General features: G+C 37.8%; 1 protein-coding gene across 1 annotated transcript in view; it reads left to right on the top strand.

Annotated features, from left to right (window-relative positions):
* LOC115210519 (cilia- and flagella-associated protein 54-like) overlaps positions 1-23,884 on the top strand; it is a 229,776-nt gene that overhangs the window by 56,022 nt on the left and 149,870 nt on the right. Inside the window, exons 19-25 of the mRNA XM_036502203.1 lie at positions 44-238; positions 3,765-3,857; positions 4,761-4,943; positions 11,934-12,073; positions 15,468-15,615; positions 18,130-18,285; positions 22,399-22,521. Of these exons, the coding sequence (XP_036358096.1) occupies positions 44-238; positions 3,765-3,857; positions 4,761-4,943; positions 11,934-12,073; positions 15,468-15,615; positions 18,130-18,285; positions 22,399-22,521 (1,038 nt within the window). The remainder of the gene's footprint in view (positions 1-43; positions 239-3,764; positions 3,858-4,760; positions 4,944-11,933; positions 12,074-15,467; positions 15,616-18,129; positions 18,286-22,398; positions 22,522-23,884) is intronic.

Below are 23,884 nucleotides of genomic sequence, written 5' to 3'. Positions count from 1 at the left end.
TTTTAATAATTAAAACAACCTTTCTTTTCATTATTACTTTCAGAAATCTTTGGATTCTTTAATAAAGTTCCAGAAAGAAGAGTCCAAAATGTATGAAGTTAACAACAGTGTCTGTATGCTTGATAAGGAACCCACTGTACCAGAGAGGAACGTGCCATTGCCTCCCATTCTTTTATGGCGGTCACCATCAGCAATGGCATTTAAACCTACCAAATTCAAACCATCTTCTGGTGAGAAGGTATAATATCTATCTTTTCTCTTCTATTTTTTTACTTGTTTCAGTCATTAGACTGTGGCCATACTAGGGCACTGCCTTGAAAAAATTTTATTCGAATGAATTGACTTCAGTACTTCATTGTTTTAAAAGCCTGGTACTTATCCTGTCAGTTTCTTTTGGTGAACCACTAAGTTATGGGGACCTAAACACACCAGCACTGGTTGTCAAGCAGTTGTGGGGGACAAAGACATGTGCACACACGCACGCACCACACACACACGCACGCACCACACACACACGCACGCACCACACACACACACACACACACATTTTTTTTGGCATTGTGAGACTAAAAACCTGATGTAGAAGTCAATATACATAGCCTTCAGAATGAAGCATTAGATGAGTGCAGAGCTGTAATAAGAAAATGAGATGACAAAGATAAGAAGCAGTTACAAAAAAACATCAAAGTTCACTACATAACATTTTTTCTCCTTTGTCATCTCATTTTCTTGTTGCCCCGGGAAGTTCCTCTATGCTGATGACTTGGCCCTCATAGCAGAATCACTACCAGAACTAGAGAACAAATTTCAGGTGTGGAAGCAAGGTTTAGAATCGAAGGGCCTTAGAGTCAACCTAGCAAAAACCAAAGTGTTACTAAGTAGGAAGGTAAACAAATCACAAATCCCTTCAGGTAGATGGCCCTGCTCAATCTGTAGAAAAGGCGTAGGTAGAAACTCCATAAGATGTACCCAGTGTAAGCTATGGACACATAAGAGGTGCAGCAATATCAAAGGAAGGTTAACTGGAAAGATAGTTTTTGTGTGTGGCAATTGCTCAGGGGCAATAAACACTGAAGATGTGCAGAAAACAGCTTCTGTCACATGCCAGGGGATAAAAACTAGAAGTAGTTGATAGCTTCTGTTACCTAGGTAACCAAGTCAGTAGTGGGGGTTGATGCTCTGAGGGTGTAACTGCTAGAATAACAATAGCCTGGGCAAATTTCAGAGTGCTCCTACTTTTGCTGGTGACAAAGGGCCTCTTGCTCAGATTAAAAGGTAGACTGTATGATGCATGTGTGTGAACAGCCATGCTACATGGCAGTGAAACATGGGCATGGGATGTGACTGCTGAGCACATGCGTAAGATTGCAAGGAGTGAAGCTAGTATGCTCCACTGGATGTGTAATGTCAGTGTGCATACATGACAATGCATAAGCACCCTGAGAGAAAAGTTGGACATAAGAAGCATCAGATGTGGTGTGCAAGCATCAGATGTGGTGTGCAAGCGTCAGATGTGGTGTGCAAGCGTCAGATGTGGTGTGCTGGTAGAGTCATGTGTTGTGTATGGATGAGGACAGCTACCTAGGTGACCAAGTCTGTAGTGGGGGTGGATGCTCAGAGAGTGTTACCACTAGAATAAAAATATCCTGGGCAAAGTTTAGAAAGCTTCTACGCTAACTGGTGACAAAGGGCCTCTCACTCAGAGTGAAAGGTAGATTGTACGATGCATGTGTGTGAACTGTCATGCTTCACAGCAGTGAAACATGGGCTGTGACTGCTGAAGACATGTGTAGGCCTAAAAAATATGAAGCTAGCATGATCCGCTGGATGTGTAATGTCAGTGTGCACACACAACAGAGTGTAAGTGCTCTGAAAGAAATGTTGGACATAAGAAGCATCAGATGTGGCATGCAAGAGAGACGTCTGCACTGGTATAGTCATGTACTATGGATGGATGAGAAGAGTTGTGTGAAGAAGTGCCACTCCCAAACAGTGGAAGGAACTTGTGGTAGAGGGAGACCCAGGAACATATAAGATGAGGTGGTGAAGCATGACCTTTCAAATGTTGGGCCTCACAGAGGCAATGATGAAAGACCGAGACCTCTAGAGATATGCTGTGATTGAAAAGACCCAGCAAATAAAGTGAGATCACAGCTGTAGCCTACACCAGTGACGCATAACTAGCCCACTCAAAAAAGTATCTTTTGATCATAGGGTGACATGCCGTGCTTGAGATCTATTGAGTCAAGTACATCAACATCAAAATCAAATCAAACCACAATCAAATAGAAATTGTAGTTTTGGGTGATGCCGGTGGCACATAAAAAGCACCATCCGAATGTGGCCAATGTCAGTGCTGCCTTGACTGGCTCCTGTGCTGGTGGCACAAAAAAGAAGCACCATCCAAATGTGGTCGATGCCATCCCCTCTGGTCCCTGTGCCGGTGGCATGTAAAAAGCACCCACTACACTCTCAGAGTGGTTGGCATTAGGAAGGGCATCCAGCTGTAGAAACATTGCCAGATCAGATTGGAGTCTGCAGCTGTCACCTGGCTTCCCAGACCCCAGTTGAACCGTCCAACCCATGCCAGCATGGAAAATGGACATTAAATGATGATGATGATGTATATATATATATATATATATATGATGGGCTTCTTTCACTTTCTGTCTACCAAATTCACTCACAGGACCTTGATTGGCCTGCAGCTATAGTAGAAGACACATGTTTGAACCCAAAATCATGTGGTAAGGAAGTAAACTTATTACCATACAGCTACGCTGGCACCTATCTTTATCTTTTGTAAATATTATTTTGATTTTGCCTGAGGGATCAGCAATGACTTAATGGGTAGAGTCCTGAATAACCAGTCATAACCGAGAGATTCAGCATTTCCCATACCGTCACTACTATTGAGTTTTTTTCTGTACTCAAGAAAACTAACAGTAATTAACCAAGTCTGTCTAGCTATATTTAAGTCCTGCAGCTGATAGTAGACAGTGGAGCCATTGTTAGCTGCTACAGAGCTCAGTTAAATTCTTCTTATGTGGAAAACTATATGAGATTGACCAATGTGTTATTCTGATAGATATTTCTCTCGCATCCATTTAATACCATATCAGCCCAGATTAGCACTAACCCTGTGAATAACTCTGTGATTCAAAAAAATATTAAACTGTTCTTTATAATTTTGATTGATATTGCTACATAAAAATTAAATATATAATAAAAGATTATTTAATATGAATATGAAGGCTGATCTCAAGATACTGAGCCTTATGAAGGAGATGACTAAGGGTCAAGATATCTTGCGCATTGCTGTACTCAAGAAGGCCTATCTGACACAGCAGAATTGATACCGGTGCCACATAAAAAGCACTCATGCCAGTGCCATGTTAAAAGCACAGGTGCTGGTACCACATAAAAAGCACCTAGTAAACTCTGTTTGTTGGTTGACACTAGGAAGGGTATCCAGCAGTAGAAACCGTGACAGGACAGACAATGGAGCCTGGTACATCACCATCATCATCATCATCATCATCATCATCATCATCGTCATCGCCGTTGTCGTCATCATCATCTGCAGAATAGATGCCAAAAAATATTATTTGTTGAGTCTTCAAAGGATTTTTAACTAAACATTCAACTTCAGTCAATACATTTGTCACTTTTTCTTTCAGTTTTGTCCACAGATTTAAATATTAGTTACCATTATCTTTCTATTTTTCAAGAATTAAACATCCTTTTTTTAATCTATATTTCAGGTGTGCTGGTATCGGCTGTTTGCTCAAATTATAACAACCAGCTATAATAAAGTCAGATTAAATGATACTCCAGTACCTGGAACAGGAAACTTAGTAATATTTTTTACTATCTATTTGAAATTTTGATTAAACTTTTGAGTTTATCGTATTTTATTGTTTAATAAACAGAATGAAAACTGTTGAAAAATATCTGATGTGGGATACAAATGTAGCATATAGGAAGGATCACATTTCTTGATACATTTAACCTTATATTTTACAGCTGGATTTCCTTCTAGACAGCTTGTATAACAGTGGAGGCAAGATGTGTTTATTGTATCACCTGCTTAGAGTATTTATTTTGTGTTTGTTGTAACCTTTGTGATGTTGAAAAATAAAGTAGCTGAGAATAAGTACAAAGCAAGAAGTGTAAAAGTGATTGTGAAAGAAAGTCATGAAAATGAATGGTACAATATAGGATGAGGGTGATGGGAAATAAGAGGTTATTACTGCAGAATGATAGAAATATACAAAGAAAAGGCTGAGCAACTGACTGAACGTCTAAGGCATGGGATATTATATGTAAGAAACACAACTGTACTAATAACGGAATGTTATCTGGATCCTGGGTATAGAAATGGCATGGGGCAGAAGGAACGATATTACAAATGTAACAAGGAAATGTGGAATGGAATAGTTAAAACAGGCATGAAAATATTGGGTCTTACTTATATCATAAAACAGGAGTGGGATTATTGTAAACCATGCTAACATAGAAGTAGAAATATAAATGAGCTAATGCTCAAACACAATTTGCATTCAATAGTCATTTTCTAAATAAAGTTTTGACTATTGATTATGTTTTTAGAACTAATTGAAAACTAATTGTCATGATATATTGGTTTTGGTTTGCAAGATTCTTCATGTGAACCTATGTGTTGGAACAGATAATAATACAAATGCTTTGGGGATTTTATTAGATTTATTGTTTGAAATAAATTACTCTATTTCATGCAGGTACCTGCAAGCTACAAAGAAATTATAGTGACTGGTATGAAAACTAACCAACAGTATGTTTTTGCATTGGGTGCTTACACTAGTGACGGTAAACTAATTGGAGATAATATTGGAGAGAGCACTACACCAATTCTTGTGTCCAGCTCATTATCTATACCTTTAACATACGTATTTCTGTGTCAGGTAAGAATAAATTTTGCATTAACAAATGTTTTGATGTAATATATTATAAATGACATCTTTAATGTTATATCGAAATCCATAAAAGTTCCTATGTACATAAATATACAAAATCAAACATTGAAGCTGTATAAGCACAAAATGCATTTGAATAATGTGAAATTTACTGGATATAAAATATGACATTATCATCATCATCATCATTTAACGTCCATTGTCCATGCTGGCATGGGTTAGATGGTTTGATTGAGGTGGCATGCTGGAAGGCTACACCAGACTCCAGTCTGAAGTGGTATGGTTTTCTGCAGCTGGATGCCATTCCTAACACTAACCACTCTGAGAGTGTAATGGATGTTTTTATGTGCCACTTGCATGTCACTGGGGTGTGTTTACATGTTACCAGCACAGGTGCCAACTTGTGTGACCGGCTTGATGGGTCTTCTTCTCAAGCACAACATTATACAAAAGGTCTTGGTCATTGCCTCCATGAGGCTCAACACTCGAAAGGAACTGAGCCACTTTGCCTCCATGAGGCCCAACGCTTGAAAGGAATTCAGCCACCTTACCTTCGTGAGGCCCATCCTGGGCCATTGCAAGCCCTTGCAACCCATGTGGTCACAGGGGGCATTTGCAGTTGAGGGGCCCTATATTAAGATCAAACTACATAGATGAACCATCTATTTACTTTGGTTAAAATGTTAACTGAAAATTTCAAGCTAGACAAGGGAAAAAATAAAAGAAACAAAAAAAGTAAATGAAAAAAGTTTGTCAACAAATTCAGAGAGAGAGAGAGAGATTGATAGATGTGTACCAAACACACACATGTCTCTTAGTCTCTCTGTCTGTCCCTCTTTCTCTCTTCATTTCTCTCTCTCTCTCTCTCTGTATATATATATTTATATATATAAAACTCAACTTGTGTGTCTGTGTCTGTGCCTGTGTCTGTGTCTGTGTCTGTGTGTGTGTCTGTGTGTTTAACTTCCCGGCACATCTCCTCCTAGCCAACAAATCGTAGAACCACCAAAAATGGGTCACTTAAAGTTTAGGCGAATGAAAATTGAACTGCGCTATTTCTGTTCCAAAATTCATCTCGCAAGTGCAAAAATCGATAATGTGTTTGTTTAGGCCTTATCCCATGCATTGAATAGTGAACTTTACTCAGTCAGCTGTTTGACTTGAACTGTGTTCACCACACGTGCAAGCATGCGTAAATTGCATGAAAAATAAAAAATCAAGATATAAAAACGAATCGCTGTAAACATTGTAGAAATTCGGCAAAGAAATGAATTTTCGGGATGTAGCCTGGAGGGTTTTTTCGTATTAATCATTTGGACTTTGTGAACACATACCAATTGTTTTCATAACATTTTTAACGCTTTGAATTAAATGTGACCATTTTGTGTTGAGTCTGCAGTTTGAATCACTTTAACCAAATTTTAGCAGGCCGGATTTTTGATCATCACGATACATCGCCAGCGACTCCCTGAAACTCTCCCCTAAAATCCCCGGTGAGAAATCTATATATATAAAACTCAACTTGTGTGTCTGTGTGTGTATCTGTGTGTGTGTGTGAGCGTTTAACTTTTGGATCTACCAAGTTTCATTATTAAGGATGGAAAGTAGTGTGTAGCAAATCTATATATATAAGGCAAGCTGGAAAAGGCGGCGAGCTGGCAGAGACGTTAGCACGCCAGGCGAAATGCGTAGCCGTATTTCGTCTGCTGCTACGTTGTGAGTTCAAATTCCGCCGAGGTCAACTTTACCTTTCATCCTTTCGGGGTCGATTAAATAAGTACCAGTTACGCACTGGGGTCGATATAATCGACTTAATCCGTTTGTTTGTCCTCTCTGTGTTTAGCCCCTTGTGGGTAGTAAAGAAATATATATATATAAAGCTGAAGTTGTCTGTGTGTGGCAGGTTTGGTAGCCTTCAACTAACACTATCTCCTTCAAGACCCTGCAGCGCAACTTGACAAAAATTGAGAGTATGATAGAAGAAGGCTTGCTTTTCATTCTGTAGAAGATAAAATTCAAATCGGACCATGTTAACACCAAAAATTATTTACTTCAAAAAGGTGCTTTTTTTCTATGAAAATCCCTATTTTTTACGATTTTTGACTGCTGTGTCACCATTTATCGGTGTATTTCAACTGGAAAAATGTTCAATTGAAGAGAATAACAAGTTGCATAATGCAAATTTTTTACTTTTCAAAAATTCCAATTCTAAAGGGTCAAAACAAACCCAGCAACACCAGGTGATACTGCTAGTATATATATACATACATATATATATACACACACACACACACTCTTGGAGTGTGTATGTATATATACATTTTTCTTTTGGCAAATGTGTGGGTGCGCATATGTGTGTGTTTCAAGTGAGGGTGGATGAGTATATACATATAGGCACATGTACGTTGGTGTGTGGGCACGCATGTGCATGCATGGACATGCGTGCTTACGCAATTGCTATGAACATTTTTACTTCCTTACCTTTATGCGGTCATTCTAATAGCTCTTTTGTCTTAATAATGGTCAATCATACAGTAATTTCACTTTGTTTAACAGTCATTTTCATAGCATTTTTTTGATGGTCCAATAACTGAAGAGATGCCGGCGTAGGTTTCCACCCTGACATCCGAAACTCGGAGTTTTATCGTGGCTACCGAATAAATGTCACATATTATATTTACAGATAAATTCCTCTATTTACATAATATCATGGTCTCTTTCATTCTTTTGTTGTCTTACCATTTCCCGAATGACCTGTCCTTGTTTACTTTGTATCATGTATCTTGATGTTTTGTTGTCCCTTTTTGTATCACCTAGTTGTCCAGATGTTTTGCATTCTTGTCAGATTTTGTATTTTATATATATATATATCTCTCTTTTACTTGTTTCAGTCATTTGACTGCGGCCATGCTGGAGCACCGCCTTTTTTTTTAGTCGAGCAAATCGACCCCAGGACTTATTCTTTGTAAGCCCAGTACTTATTCTATCGGTCTCTTTTGCCGAACCGCAAAGTGACGGGGACGTAAACACACCAGCATCGGTTGTCAAGCAATGCTAGGGGGACAAATACAGACACACAAACACATACACACATATATATATATACATATATACGACAGGCTTCTTTCAGTTTCCGTCTACCAAATCCACTCACAAGGCATTGGTCGGCCCGGGGCTATAGCAGAAGACACTTGCCCAAGATGCCACGCAGTGGGACTGAACCCGGAACAATGTGATTGGTTAGCAAGCTACTTACCACACAGCCACTCCTGCGCCTATATATATATATATATATATATATATATATATATATATATTATATATATATATATATATTAATAAATAAAACATATGCATATATATATATATACATATATGTATGTACCTACCTCTACATGTATATATGCACGCATATATGAGTACAGGACAAATAACACAAGCAAAAAACCCCTTCTTCAGTCGCCATGGTTTCATCTACTCCACATTTTGAAGGTGAAGGTAAGACGTATCTTTGATAGAAACTTTCCTTCCTGCGAAAAGCAAATCAAATAAAATTTGAGATCTTTTTGCAGAGGGGTAAAAATGGTAACAAAAACAGGACAGTAACGACAGTACAAAATATAAGCAGTAAAAGACAGGATAAGGAAAATAACAAGACAAGAAGGGCTGTTAAGCCGAACGAAATAAAGTATTACGAACGCTATTTCTGTGGACGGCGAAGGGGGCAAAGAAAATTGCCGTCCACACCTCAAGAAGGTCGGGTGAGAAAGAAGGTGGCAAGGCTCCCGGCGCGGGTTAACGGCGGGAGGGAGGAGGAGGAGTAAGAGAAAGGGAGAGAAGAAAGGGGAATGGTTGTGAGGAAACCAGAAAGAATGAAGAATGAGAGAGAGGGAGAGAGAGAGAGTGAAGAATGAGAGAGAGGGAGAGACAGTTAAGTGGAAGAAAAGGAAATCAAAGAATGAAGGCTGAGAAAGGGAGGGGACAGAAAGGTTAAGAGTGCGCATCAAAATTAATATCAAGAACAATCTTACTTAGAAAGGGATGCATGCATTCCGTCATATAATATATTAATAAATAAAACATATGCATATATATATACATATATGTACGTACCTACCTCTACATGTATATATACATGCATATATGAGTACAGGACACCAAAAAAACGTCGAACACAATGAGAAACGAAAACATAGACACAAACCCAAGGAAATATATATATATATATATATATATATATATATATATATAAAGGGAAAGTTTACGAAAATAAACAAAAGATGAAGACAGGTTGTGTACAAAACAAACAGATGTATTAGTATAGCACTCAGGAATAGAAAAACTCTTTTACGTTTCAAACCTACGCTCTTCTAGAGAAAGGTACACAGAAAAAACAAGGAGAGAAAAAAATGTGTGTAGTGGCTAATGATCTATCATGGTGTCTATATATATATATATAGCGGCATATGTACACTTTGTTCTCTTATATGTAAGTACACATTTTACAAAATCTTGTATAATTCTATTGCTATCAACCTTTTCATGCTTATTCGTTCATTCCACTTTTCGTTCTTTCATTCCCCCTCTCTCACATTGCTTTGCCTTCTCTTCTTACTCACTTTCCCTCCACTTTTCACTTCACTGTGTCCCTGTCATTTTTTCTTAACCCTCCTTAATTCTTCTGTCCCTCTGTTTCTACTTCTCTCTCTTTTTTTCCCCCTCCTCAATTCTTCTGTCCCTCTGCTTCTACTTCTCTCTCTTCTCTTCTCCTGTGACCAATCAGCCAGACTGCTCGCTCTTTCTTTCTGGGTCTGACCATTGTACATGCAATCGATATTCTTCCTTGTGTTTGTGAAATTTTTGTATCTCTGCCGTAGGGTTTCATTTCCACATGCACCAGCTTAATTCAATTCGTCCTTAGTCGAAAGACACCTGTTGTTATGTGATGTTATTATTTTTATTGTATTTTTATTAGTGTAACAGTGTCCGTTTTTTCCGTCCTTGTTTTTGTATACATTTTATGCTTTCTTCCAAGGAATCTAATGCTCTTAGCTTAGTTTTTCCTTGATCCCGGCCAGATTGGAGCAATCTCAAGAATAATCAACTGAAATTGCAAGAATAATCTGGTTCTTGACTGAAGATAGAAAACTTCAAATGACCTGTCCTTGTTTTCTTTGTATCATCTATCTGAATGTTTTGTTGTCCCTTTTTGTATCACCTAGTTGTCTGGATGTTTTGCATTCTTGTCCCATTTTGTATTTTATATATGTGTATGTATGTATGTATGTATATATATATATATATATATATATACCACCAACGTGCTTTGCTTTCCTTTTTCTTTCTCTATGCTACCCCAAAAAACATCGCCATTTCCCGCCCGTTTCTCTAAAGTACCTTCAATCCTTTAATTCGATCTTCACCATTCGCGGTGCCTTCAAACCCAAAATCGCCATTATTAGCCCCAACCAAACTTCCTTCTTCCCCAAACTCAGACTTCCGGTCAATCTATTTATATGCACCTTCTCTCCCCACTCCTATCATTTCTTCTCCGATTCACAGCGATGTCTATAAGCAAGCTAAGATTTCTCCCTTCTTTTTCATACATACATACATTTGCCTACCGTTTAAATGTTTTGAACTTATACCACCAACGTGCTTTGCTTTCCTTTTTCTTTCTCTATGCTACCCCAAAAAACATCGCCATTTCCCGCCCGTTTCTCTAAAGTACCTTCAATCCTTTAATTCGATCTTCACCATTCGCGGTGCGCCCGCCCTTTTCCACTCCCACCCCCACCACCAATACCGGTGAACACTGTTCTCACTGTTCTCACTGTTCACACCATCTACACCGGATATGCCCTCCCCCACCACCATTATGTGTGTCTCTCCCTCCTACCCCTTCTCCTCACATGCTTTCACTGTGTATTACCCCCCACCACCACCAAGACAAGCAGCTAGCGCCGCAGCTCATCAACTGCCCCACCTATCCTATGTTTCCTCCTGTTATTGAATCTGTCACTGCCTCAACCGGCTATCTCCTTCCAGTCCCCTCCTCCACTCGTGATGTCCTGCGTTTTATTTCCTACGAACCTGCATCAACCCTAGCTGTCATCGTTCCTCCTTACCCCAACCCTCCCCACTGGTGCTTCCCTATATTACCTGCACCCCCAAAAAGCACCATCTGAACGTGGCCGATGCCAGCGCCGCCTTGGTTGGCTTCCGTGCCGCTGGCATGTTAAAAGCTCGAACCGATCGTGACTGATGCCAGACCCACCTGGCACCTGTGCAGGTGGCACGTAAAAAGCACCCACTACACTCGCGGAGTGGTTGGCGTTAGGAAGGGCATCCAGCTGTAGAAACTCTGCCAGATCAGACTGGAGCCTGGTGCAGCCTCCTGGCTTCCCAGACCCCGGTCAAACCGTCCAACCTGTGCTAGCGCGGAAAATGGACGTTAAACGATGATGATGATGATGATGATATATATATATATATATATATATATATATATATATATAAATAAAAAGGGGTTTGTATGATTGTGTATAGAGGGATATATATTATTCAAAGGAATTCCAACTCTGTCTGTTTTTTATGTTTTATTTATATTCTTTATAATATTAATGTAGAATATAGAATATATAGTATAAATAGTATATATAGTAAAATGAAATGAAGTATTGATTGTCTTATTGAATAGATGAAATATTGAATATCAAATATTAAGGGACTAGTATACTTTCTTGCATTAAAGCAGTCTTCAAGGTCCCAGGCTGTGACAGGAGTGTTTCAACTGAAAATCGCAGTAGAGTCCATACAAATGGACAGCCATGTTGAAGTGGCTACAAATATTACTTTACATACATGCATGCATGCATGCATGCATCCATCCATACATACATACACGCACACACACACACACACACACACACACACACACACACATACGGATATTATAGTTTCTCATTTATTTTACAGATCTCCTACCAACTGAAGTGTTTCTCCATCTCACTACACATATTTGACAATGTGTGCTCTCACTTTGTAAAGCATTTTGATTCTCCTTCAACAGCAGAAAATAGTTCAACAGTTAAGAAATATTTTCGAAAATTTCCCAGGTAAATGAAAATGATCAGTGTTGTTATTGTTAAATATCTCAAGGGAATTAACTAAGCATCAACAGATTTGTTTCAGAAGCTGCCACTAATCTACTTGAAGGCAACTCACAGATTTAGCAAATGGATAAAGTCATGGCAAGATTTAAATGCAGAGTAGTCATCCAACTTTAAAATAGCTACCATGCTTTGAGTAAAAATTTTTCTTAAAAATCATTCATCATCATCATCATCATCTTCATCCTTATTTAACACCCATCTTCCATGCTGCTATAGGTTGGATGGCTCAACAGATTCTGATTAGTCAGAGAATGGCATCGTGCTCCAATGTCTCTTTTGACATGGTTTCTCCTGCTGGATGCTCTTCCTAATTCCAACAACTTTACAGAGTGTATGTAACTGGGTATTTTTGCATGGTACCAACATGAGTGAGGTCAGTTTCTTACTGTAGAAGAGATTCAAGATTACTCACATGACAGAAGTGTAGATAGGAATAATCAGGGTAGAGCTAGAAAGAAAGACAAAGGTGATGGTGATGAGATGTGAAGGTGAGCCCTCAGGATACAAGGAGGTGAATAGGAATGGGGACTGAAGAAGAGGAAGGATGGGTAGAAGAGTAGAGGTTGCAAGAATGTATGGAAAGAGTGAGGGATAGTCAGAGATGGAGTAAGAATATGGTTGGAGTGAATATAATGAATAACGAACAAAGGTTGAGGGGAGGTCAGTATTAGATATGAGTCAATGGGATGGTAGGCAAGATGGTGACAAGTAGTACAGAAAGGGGTGAAGAGCAGTAAAATAGTAATAATAATATAGCAGACTGCGGAAGGATGAGAGAAGGTGAGATGTGGGGGAGTAGGCTGCAAGACAGTGTAAAGAGAGAGAGAGATATATAATGTGTAGTGAGAGTAAGAGATGTATGGTGATAGAGAGGGATAGATAATTTGGTAGTACAGAGGATGATCAAGAGGAAATGTGAGTAGAGAAGGACAATGTAAAGAATAAAAGATGGAAGTGAAGTGGTTCCAGGTTGTGTGAAAGATAACTGATATCATAGAGAAAGATGGTGATGAATTAATTTAAATCATTTAATTACAACAACAGAATATTGCAGTTAGGTAAGTGATGGTGGGCTCAGTGACAGAGTGATGATTGGTGGTAGAGAAGGCTTGACGGGGAAACTGGATAAGGGACTCGGTTTAAATATACTCAATATGTCCAACCTTTGCCAGCATAGAAAGTGGATGTTAAATAATGATGATGATGATGATGAGGCATTCAGAACCTCAGCTTTGCTGTGATTGCTGGGTCTTTTCAAGTACTACATATCTCTAGTTGTCTAAGACTTTTCTCAGCTATTCCGCAAGGTTCCAAGTTTTGATATCAACCTTCACTACTTTGTTCCATGTCTTCCTGAGTTTCCCTTTTGCTTAAGCTCCATTCACATTATGTTAACAGTACTTCTCTGTCCTCATCTACATGCTTCACATGATCATACCAATACAGTCTTCTCCCTTGCACACAATATCTGATTCTTCTTAAGCCCAATTTTTTCAACACATTTGTATTTTGTCATTCATCATAATGATGTTGCACATCCAAAGGAACATGCTTGCCACATTTCTTTCTCTTTTTTTTTCCATGTCCTCTGTATTCATGGCTCATGTTTCACAACCCTGTAGCATTACTGTTTGTGTGCAAGCATCATACACTCTATCTACCTTTTACCAACAGAGTTAAAAGCTCTCTGAACTTTCTCCAGCCTATTTTTATTGTAGCAACTATACTTTCAGAATGTCCTCCTCCACTGTTAATTAGGACACCAAGGTAACAGAAGTCATCTTTTACTTCTTGAGCATTTGAAAAGTCTTATTTCCCATGTGCTCATAATGTTTATTGCTCCTGCTCATCTGCCACAAACTCTTATCTGATTCCACCACACTTCTAATGTGTCTATAGTTTGCATTGGGTACAGTGTATGGAATTTCTACCCACTCCTTTTCTAAATACAAACAAGGCCATTTTCTTGATAGAAGCAGAGTGTTATTGTTCTATGAAAAATGTCCTCTCAATAGAATTCTGTATTTGTAAAAGAACATCTTCCGTAACTGCTCTTCCTCTCTTTCTCATTTTATCTCACTGGTCTCTCCCTACATTTTCTTTGCCTCCTCCAATATCCCTTCTCATGTTACCAGCAATTACCCCCTCACACCTCTCTTTTCAAGAAATTTCCTCAGGATTCCCCTCCACCTTTGTTACTCCTCCCTGTCTCTTTTTTTTTCACACCTATCCACACTTACCCTTACAAAGTAGGATAAACAACCCACCCTATCACCTTTGCAATCTATCCCCATTCTTTCTCAATAACCCTTGTCACTAATCTCTTTCCCCTGATCCCAGTCAACTTCCCCTTTTAATTAATGACTGCTGTATTACTCTGTTCCTCTATTACACTCTGAATCCATTCTCCTCAATTATAAATCTTTTCTTTTCATCTTTCTCACTCTCCTTCACCCATCCCTACTTATACCCATCCCTTGCTTTTCTCTCTTAGTTACTAAGTCCACTGTAGGCCCTTAATCTTGCAAGTTATGTGGTGATATTCACTTTTGTTGCTCTCTCTCTCTTTCTCTCTCTCTCTCTCTCTTTCTCTCTGTTCTTGCTCGATGGAGCTGGAGTCATCCCAGGCTAGCAGTCTCAGAGGTGTCATTGTGCATAGAGCTAACGAGGTCCACCAGTGCCCTCCATCACTGGTGGTTCTGTGCCAACCCCTCTGCATCCTCCAAGGTGATGTTGTTCCTCTGGAGATCTTGCTTAATCATGTCCAGCCATCTGGTATGGGGTCTGCCTTGGGGCCTCTTCCAGCCTGCAGCTGCTGTGTCAAACAAGAATAAGATCCTGGTAGGGCGATCTGGTGGGAGGTGGAGGGTATATCCGTGCCAGTGCATGTGGAAGACGGCTATAAGACAGGAAGCTGTGAGCTGATACATGCGCATATGCAGCTCTTTGTTTGAGACATGTTGGTACCATCTGATATTCTCGATGGTCCTCAGGGATCTGCTGTTAAGGTTGTCAATCCTTTTTGCCCGGGTCTTTGTGAGTGGCCATGTTTCTGCTACAAAAAAATGCAGGATACACAACCCATACTATAACCTGTACACTTTGTAAAGAGGCTGGGCTTAGGAAGGACTGTTAGCCTTTGGTGCATACATCAGATCCCTGTTGACATGTCCAACCCATGCCAGCATGGAAGCTTATTAAATGACGGTGAAGACTAAGTGTTGCATCTGAAATTTTTTTAAACTTAATTCTTCAAAGAATACCTTAAAACTTTAAAAAAATGATTGCATAGTTTGTTATCTTTCTAAATATAAGTTAACCATTAATTCTATTACAGAATAAATAAGACTGTACGGCTTACAGCCTCTCCAATATTTATGATACAACTTTACACATGTGTTATGACATCTTCTAACATAAACATTCGTACAGGAAAGTTGTTCTGTGATAAACTTTGTGCTGATGGTCCATTTCAAATAAGACAGGTGAGTGACTGGTTTATTTATATATTCGTATAATATGTTTTGCTTGAGAAAACATATCTAGCTAAGTGAAATCATAGTCATGGCCAATGCTGGTGACATGTGAAAGGCACTCATGCAGAGACACGAGTGACACCTGTGCTGGTGACACATAAAAGGCACCTGTTCTAGTGACATGCAGAAAACACTTTTGCCAGTGACAAGTAAAAGACAACCAGTACACTCTATGGAGTGGTTGGCATTAGGAAGGGCATCCACTGTAGAAACCAAGCCAAAACAGACTGGAGCCTGATGCAGCTCACTGGCTTACCAGTTCTAGTCAAACTGTCTTATCCATACCAGCATGGAAAACAGATGTTAAATGATGGATGATGATAATGATGATGATGAGGATGAACTGAATTACACTTCACTTGTTTGGTGATTTACATGGTCTGATCAATAAGTATCCGGATTGTTGCAATAGTAACGAAGCTAAAGCATGGAGAATGAAGCTGCTTGATTGACCTTGACCTTGAACTCTGCTGTGCATGTGCACTAAGTTTTAATAGTCTAGCTTACTTTCGCTGTTTACAGTAGTGCTTGGAAGGAAGGTGTGTAGCGTGTGCTCATCGCGTTGATCATGACAGAGAAAGTTGAGCAGAGAATCTGCAACAAATTTAGCCAAAAGCTTGGTGATACCTGCTCAGAGGCCTATGCAAAGTTTTCAAAAAGTTTTCATTGTTTTTCATACAATTAAGGAGATCTGCAACTGAAACTCAAGTATCTTTTTAGTTAGCTGAAAGCAGTTTTGGCACAAACTTCGAAGACACATGTCTCATACCCCTATCTTCAGTGATAGTGGACTGAACTGAACCATAACTAATCTGCACATCTCTGATAAGTCATGGATGGTGACTCAATGATTTCCCCTCACAGCTGCACACACATCGTGATGTTTTTCTCAGTTCTCCTGGTTGCAGGTCTCCCAGAGTGTTCATCAATATCGACATTTTTTGGCCATCTTGGAAACATCTGAACCACTAGTACACTTGTGTGCGATTCATACGCCCCTCTCCTTACACTTTCTGCAACTTTGCATAGGCCTCTGAGTAAATATTGCCATGACAACTTTCTCTGCCATGGTCACACCTTCCTTCCAAGCACTGCTGTAAACAGCAGAAGTGATCTAGGACGTTAAAACTTCATGTGCATGCACAGCAGAGTTCAAGATCAATCGGTGCCAAGCAGCTTTGCTTTGCATGCTTTAGCCTCGTTACTATGGCAACAGTCCAGATACTTATTGATCAAGCATCATATGTTTGCTACAACAAATAGTTTCTTTTATTTGTGAGCATTATCATCAACTTCTAATTTAAACTAATGTTATTTATGAACCGGTGACAGTGTGCAGCTTAGTGGTTAGGGTATTTGGCTCATGATCATAAGGTTGTGAGTTTGATTTCTGGTGGCACATTGTGTCTTCGATCAGGACGCTCTATTTCATGTTGCTCCAATCGATCCAGCTGGCAAAAATAAGTAGTACCTGTCTTTTAAAGGGCCTTGTCACATCACATTCTGTACCCTGCTAAAGCTCATTGTGAACTACTTTAAGGGTACATGTGTCTGTCGAATGTTCAACTACTTGCAAATTAATTTCATGAGCTGGCTGTTCCATTGATCAGATCAACTGGAACATTTGTCATTGTAATCAACAGTGTACCAGTATTTTTTTTTTATTTACGAACCATACATTAATTCAGGCCACCCATTAGTTCTCAGTTATTTTGACAAGCTACAACAGAATTGTTCTCTTTCTTTTCTTATCTGTGGTGATGGATTAGGAAATTTCTCAGTCTTTGTATTGCACAGAGCTGTCTTAACAAAGCAAAGGCATTTTAAATAAAGTGGTTCTAGAATGTCCTATGATCATCATTGGAAAGTATTTAATCATAAATCTATGTGATCAGTGCTGACTTAGGGCAAAACAACAACTAGTTGTCATATGTGAAAATAAAATTTGTGAACACATTTCTATCAAAGAATACCTATTAGGACACTGAAATACTGCAAAAGCTTATTCAAAGTTATTTTCGTAGACAACTGACAGCTACTATAACAAAAGGATCTATTTTTACCAAAACCTATCACAAGGTGTCCTGCATTTCCATTCTTCTGTAAAAATATATCTCAGTGAAATATTACCTTACTTGGAAACAAGTGAGGGTTGGAACAGGAAAAGAATCTAGCTGTAGGAAATCTCCCTCAACAAATTTTTTTTCTGATTCAATATGATGCTGATGATACACACTCACAAAATATTGGTCAACTTGAGATTTGGCTGGAAAGCAATTTTCCAATGTACCTTTCAATGGGATTGAACCCACAATCTGTGATTGTGAAGTGAAATCAACCACGTGACAGTACAAGGGTTTCATGTAATGGCTAATTTTAGCACAGGAACCTAACAACTTAGATAGTGATATCCATTCAGTTATATAAATATTTTTATTGTTTTTTTTATTTTGTCTTTTTCAGAAAAAGCACTTAGTTGAATGCAAAAAGATGTTGCTTGCAGTTGACATAGCAGCTTTTTTGAATGATGTCAATCTATGTGTTCAAGCTCTTGTTCAAATATATGGCTTGTTAGTACCATTCCTGTATCATTCGTGGATTTTCCCGCCAGTCATTCAGGTAAAGTGTATTTTATTACATTTTTTTAATTTTAAAATTCATTTATATACAGGAAAATTTTATGATTTAACACCTACAAAAGTCCACTGTAAACTTTATACTTATTCTTTGACAATTTTAGCAATATATGAGGGGGTACTGAAAAGTTCCTGGCTTTAAGGGTATTGCAAAAGGTCTGGTTGACAGCCCAATCTTCCGAGTTCTTTTACAGGGCTTAGAAAAACTGGAGGACCACTGCAATAAATGTTTGAATCTGAGAGGGGAATATGTTGAATAAAATCATAATTAACTAATCCTCCTGTATTCTCTTTTACCCAAAGCCAGGAACTTTACAGCACCCATTTGTAAGTTTCGTGAAGTTAAAACCTCTCAGGTAGTTGTTCACCATTAAATTTGAACAGTCATCAAAGACCGGAATGTTGATTGATAATGACAACAACATTTACAAAAATAACATCTGTTTGTTATGACTTATCATAAGTTATGTTGACTTAACATGATTCATGCTAACATTGTAGAACTATTGCATGCCATATTGGAAGAGCTAAAATCGGTTTTCCTTTATCAAGTCTAGCATATTGCATGGCTGCAATATTCCCTTATACTCCCAACTTTCCCTTATATTTCAATGCACTAAGTTTGCATTGCCTAGTGACTTTGTCTCTTTCTTGTTGTTCTAACATTTTGCAACCTGGAGAAAATACTTGATGAATGGAATTCTGCCTATCCTGCTAACATTCCCTCATCCAAAGGAAGGACCTGATAACATCAATGAGATGATATTTTCATCAAATTCTTACTTGCCAAATTTCTATTCAAGGTTGCTTAGTATGTTTGTGGTTGTTTGTGGTTGCAGCTTGTTTATGTCATTCAAGAGAATGTGGAGGCACATGGCCTGGTGGTTAGAGCAGCGGACTCGCGGTCAAAGGATCGTGGGTTCGAATCTCAGATTGGGTGATGTGTGTGTTTATGGGCAAAACACTTAAGTTCTACATGGCTCCAGCAGAAGGTAATGGTGAACTTCTGCTCACTCTTTCGCCACAACTTTCTCTCACTCTTTCCTCCTGCATCTTGCAGCTCACCTGCGATGGACTGGCGTCCTGTCCAGGTGGGGAACCTATACACCAAGGAAACCAGGAAACTGGCCCTTATGAGCCAGGTATGGCTCGAGAAGGAACAAACATTCAAGAGAATGGACTGTGGTTTATCCAATATCATTCCTGGGCAACATACTGAAAATCAGTTACTTTCAGACTTGGAGATGCTGACTGCCCACCAAATGCATTTGTGCCAGGGGTTATCACTCTTATTTCTTTGCTTGGAAATTGGTTAATTTCCATGCCACACTGAAGTCAACATGACTATCAAGTGTGTTCTGCTCAATCCAGTATTCTCAGTTTCCTCAAAGCACCCTCATTTGGTGAGTGTTAACAGCAGAACATCTGATGGAGTAAATAACTTTCTTACTATGGAGGTTGAGCAAAAACCATTGATGTTGACATATTTGGGTGATGAACTAACAGAATCATTGGCACACAAATGATTCTGCCAAGGTCAACTTTGCCTTTCATCCTTTCAAGGTTGATAAAATATGTACCAGTTGAGCTCTGTAGTCAATGTAATGGAATTACTTCATCCTTGAAATTACTGGCCTTGTGTCAAAATATGAAACCAATAATTACAGCAACTAGATTAGTAATATTTCTTCTCAACTTGTGCTGGAAACAATCAGTATTAATAGTTTCATAACTTTGAACTTTATTTCTGAGCTAAAATAGTCTAGGTATAATGAGATAAATTTAGTATCTTGCTCTTCTGGTTTCTTTCAGTTTATAGCCTTTTTTTAAACAAAGAAACAAATTATTTATATAAAGAGATAACTCACATCACTAAAAGCCTTGGTGGAAAACACATAAATATCAAAACTTACTGTTTTCTTTCTCTTAACAAACTATTACTATTATTAATGCAATTATTAAAACAGTGCTCAGCAAAACTCTCCAACTGTTGACCATTCAAGGACTCTTTAACCCTTTTGATATCAACCTGCCTAAAACTGCCTCTGGCTCTGTAGTACAAATGACTTGTTTTCAAAAGTTCTGAATTAAAATCTTCCGCCAAACCTTAGTCACAATTTATGCTCCTAACACTAGCTTAATGGTAACTAAATTATTTTACTAAATTCTTTGTTATATTTAAAATTAATTGAAAGAAACACAGAGCATCTCAATGGAAATATGATGACAAAAGGGTTAATCCTGGATTGATTTTTTAGTATTTGGCACATATAACAAAAAGAAAAAGACAAAGGGGGTGAAGAAGAGAAAAGTTAAAAGAGAAAATGAAATGGATTTAATCTTTATATCTAAATTTTTCTTCTATGTGTTATATCTTTCAAATATGCATTCTGTCCATTAATATTATTTACCAGTGGATATTTTGATTATGTATCTTGAAGTTATCCCTTCACTCTTATAAATTATAAATTTTACCCTAATGGGAAAATTGTGATTTTATTGACTTACAAACAATTCCATTAATTTCTACAACCAATTGGAAGCCAAGTAGTTACAGCATATGACCCTGAATTTAAATCATGCTAGTGTTATCACTACTTTTCACACCTTCAAGGTCCAAAAAATAGACATCAGCAATATGTATCATCTCACATCTGGCAAAACTTGCTCAGATTTGCCTCAATCAATCATGCCACTTGCCACAATCCTGCATAGCATTTGGCAAAGGCAGTAAACAACATCCCACAGGTGCAGGAATACTGTCTTTTGGTGGGCAGCTGAGTACATTCATGTCAAGGTGTCCATAAGAGTATCACTAATGAGTTCTTGCTTAGCTCTCTAGCAATGTTCTATAAAGTGCTTTAATCTCTCTCTCTCTCTGCTTGTCCATCTCTCGAGACTCTCCAGTGGTATGGCACACACTTCTTTGAAGGTCATCTGGTTGTGGTGAATTCCAGATGACACTAAAGCCATCAAGAACTTTCCAAGCTGTTGCAAATTGAATTGTGCTTTGGGTATCCATCTGAACATTGATTGCTGACTCTTCTGGCCAATCTGTCCTCATTAGGCATCCTCATACTCACACAGTATCAATGGTGTTGCTGTTCCCACTGCTCCTCACATGGTTGAACATACCTATCAATATTTAAGGATTTTTACCTACTTTTATGTGGATACTATGTTGCTGCATAAGTATGTAAAGGATCTGCATATTTTCAAGGGTTTTGATTAATTGTGCTTATTAAACCCTCCCAATTGAAATAAATGTATTTAATCAAGGAAGTATTGACATATAGATAAATACCTCCAGCTGTTTTCTCAATGTTATGTAGAAGGGTGGTAGTTTCTGCAAAACATACAATCTCATCATATTTTTGTGGCTGGGTAGCAAAGGAAGGTGGATTTTGTCAGAGTGGAGTTGAGTTTTTCACTGCTATCACTAGATGTGTAAAGGGTGTAGTCAAGGCAGATGATAAATGCAAGTTGCAGTAGAATATTGTATTGCCTTGCAAGATGTCTGTATTGATATCAAAGTATCTCCATTAGGTGATTGAACTTTAACTCTTGTACTATTCCTGATGTTCATGTGCAAGAAAACAATTTGTTCAATTCTGTCTCAGTGTACAAAGTTAAAAGCTTTTGAAAAATCTACAAGCAATAAAGTTGCCTGTAGATCTTTCATCTTGTCACCTTGCTGATATCACAGACGTTGAATAAATACTGAATTACATTACTTATTAACAAAGGCTTATATGAAATGTAGTTCTCAAAAATATGGCTGATCCCTGAGATGATAATCAAAATTATTGAAACATTTTAGTCTTTTTAATGCTGTGTGATATTTGTTTACTTGTGTGTGTGTGTGTGTGTGTGTGTGTATTTATAACCATAAATGGTAGAACTTATATTTGTTTTAAAATGATAGAAATTTTGAGCAAAATATTTAGATCAGTTACCATGCACAATTAAGAAAAAACACTGATCATCATCATCATTATCATCATCATCATTACCATCCTCCTCATCATCATCATCTTCATCACTATCATCATTATCACTACTTGAATAATTATTGATTAATAAATTAATACTTTAGATACTTCTGTTTTGTTATGGAATTTTACAAGAACTACCTAATAATGTCCGTCAGAAAAAATCAGCTGCTATTGTAGACAGCATACATCATATGGTCACTTGTATTGTCTATCATCTTAGTAAGGTATGTTTTATTTGTTTAATTTATCATCTTGTAATTTAGAAATTAAAAAAAAAACACCTCCAGTTTACTTCAAACTCCTGGTCATTAATAAAGATGCAAAATTTGTCACATAACTTATCGGGTCAGTTTCATATAAGGATATAAGGAGTTGAGATCAAGTAACAGTATATAATATAATGAATTGAAAAAACTCCATTTAATCAAGATTATCCATGCAATCAGTTGATAAACAGTCCCTCTATGAGTATTCAAAGTATAAATGCAAAAATCAAAGCAGATAGCTCCCACATTTCATTGAAACTTTTGGAAAATATGAAAAATACAATAACTGCAATGAAGTTGGTTTTTAAGTCAAATGTTTTGGTTTTATCAGATTTATTCTGCTGATCTGGCCAGACTAAATCTCATACAGTTGACATGTTTATACTCACTATATTTCATATAGAAGACCCTACTCTGTTTGTAATTAGTATGCAGAACACTCCTCTTTAAGCATTTCTCTCAATATTGTTGATTTAAACCCAGTTTGCCTGGTATTGGCTTATCTCTCTAAGTAACAGTCATAGAAGGATTTAAACAGAAACCTCCTTGTTAATTTTCTTATGGTACATATTTCTAGCTAAGTTGTCTTAACAGTTTGTAAATTAACTGTTTTTACAGGGTCCATTTGACCGTTAGGGGTTCGTATAAGATTTTGTTGATAAAATTTATGAACAATAAATTGGTTATACTAATGAAATATTAAAAAATTTTTTTAAATACAATTTCTAATAATATTTAATTATGAAAATATAATAGGAGTTTTTAAACATTGAATGGCTATGAGGGTCTATCTGAGTAAAATATGAATCAAAGGGAGTCCATAAGCTAAAAATGTTTGAGAAATACTAGTTTAGAACATTAACATAAGGTAGTTCTGGTGATGGTATGAAAGATTACACTGCGTAACATGATTTTTGTCCTTGGGTAACTACTGTTATTTCCCTAGAAAGTATGAAAAATGGCTAATATTTCCTTCAAACTTTGCTTTTGTTATATTTATTCAAACTCCAAAGAATGCCTCTATGATGCTTCCCCACTACTCCTGTTCATCATCAGAGATGCATATATTGTCAACCACTAAAGGACATGCTCAAGTGATTAAGGTCAAACAACTGACAAGCAAATCTGTGATATTGAGCAGGATGTTTGCTATAATGATATTTCTACTTCAGCAACTCAGGGTTGAATCTGTCTGAAATGTAATGGAAAATAGGTCAGTTTCGAAACATTGATGAACAGGTCATGGAAGCAAAGTTTGAAGGGAAGAGTAGTCATTTTCTTTGATTTCTAAATAGAAGCAAATAGAAAATAACACTTACTG

The sequence above is a fragment of the Octopus sinensis genome, linkage group LG4 (genome assembly GCF_006345805.1).
Source record: "Octopus sinensis linkage group LG4, ASM634580v1, whole genome shotgun sequence".
Lineage (NCBI taxonomy): Eukaryota > Metazoa > Mollusca > Cephalopoda > Octopoda > Octopodidae > Octopus > Octopus sinensis.
This window is presented reverse-complemented; position numbering and strand designations above follow the sequence as displayed.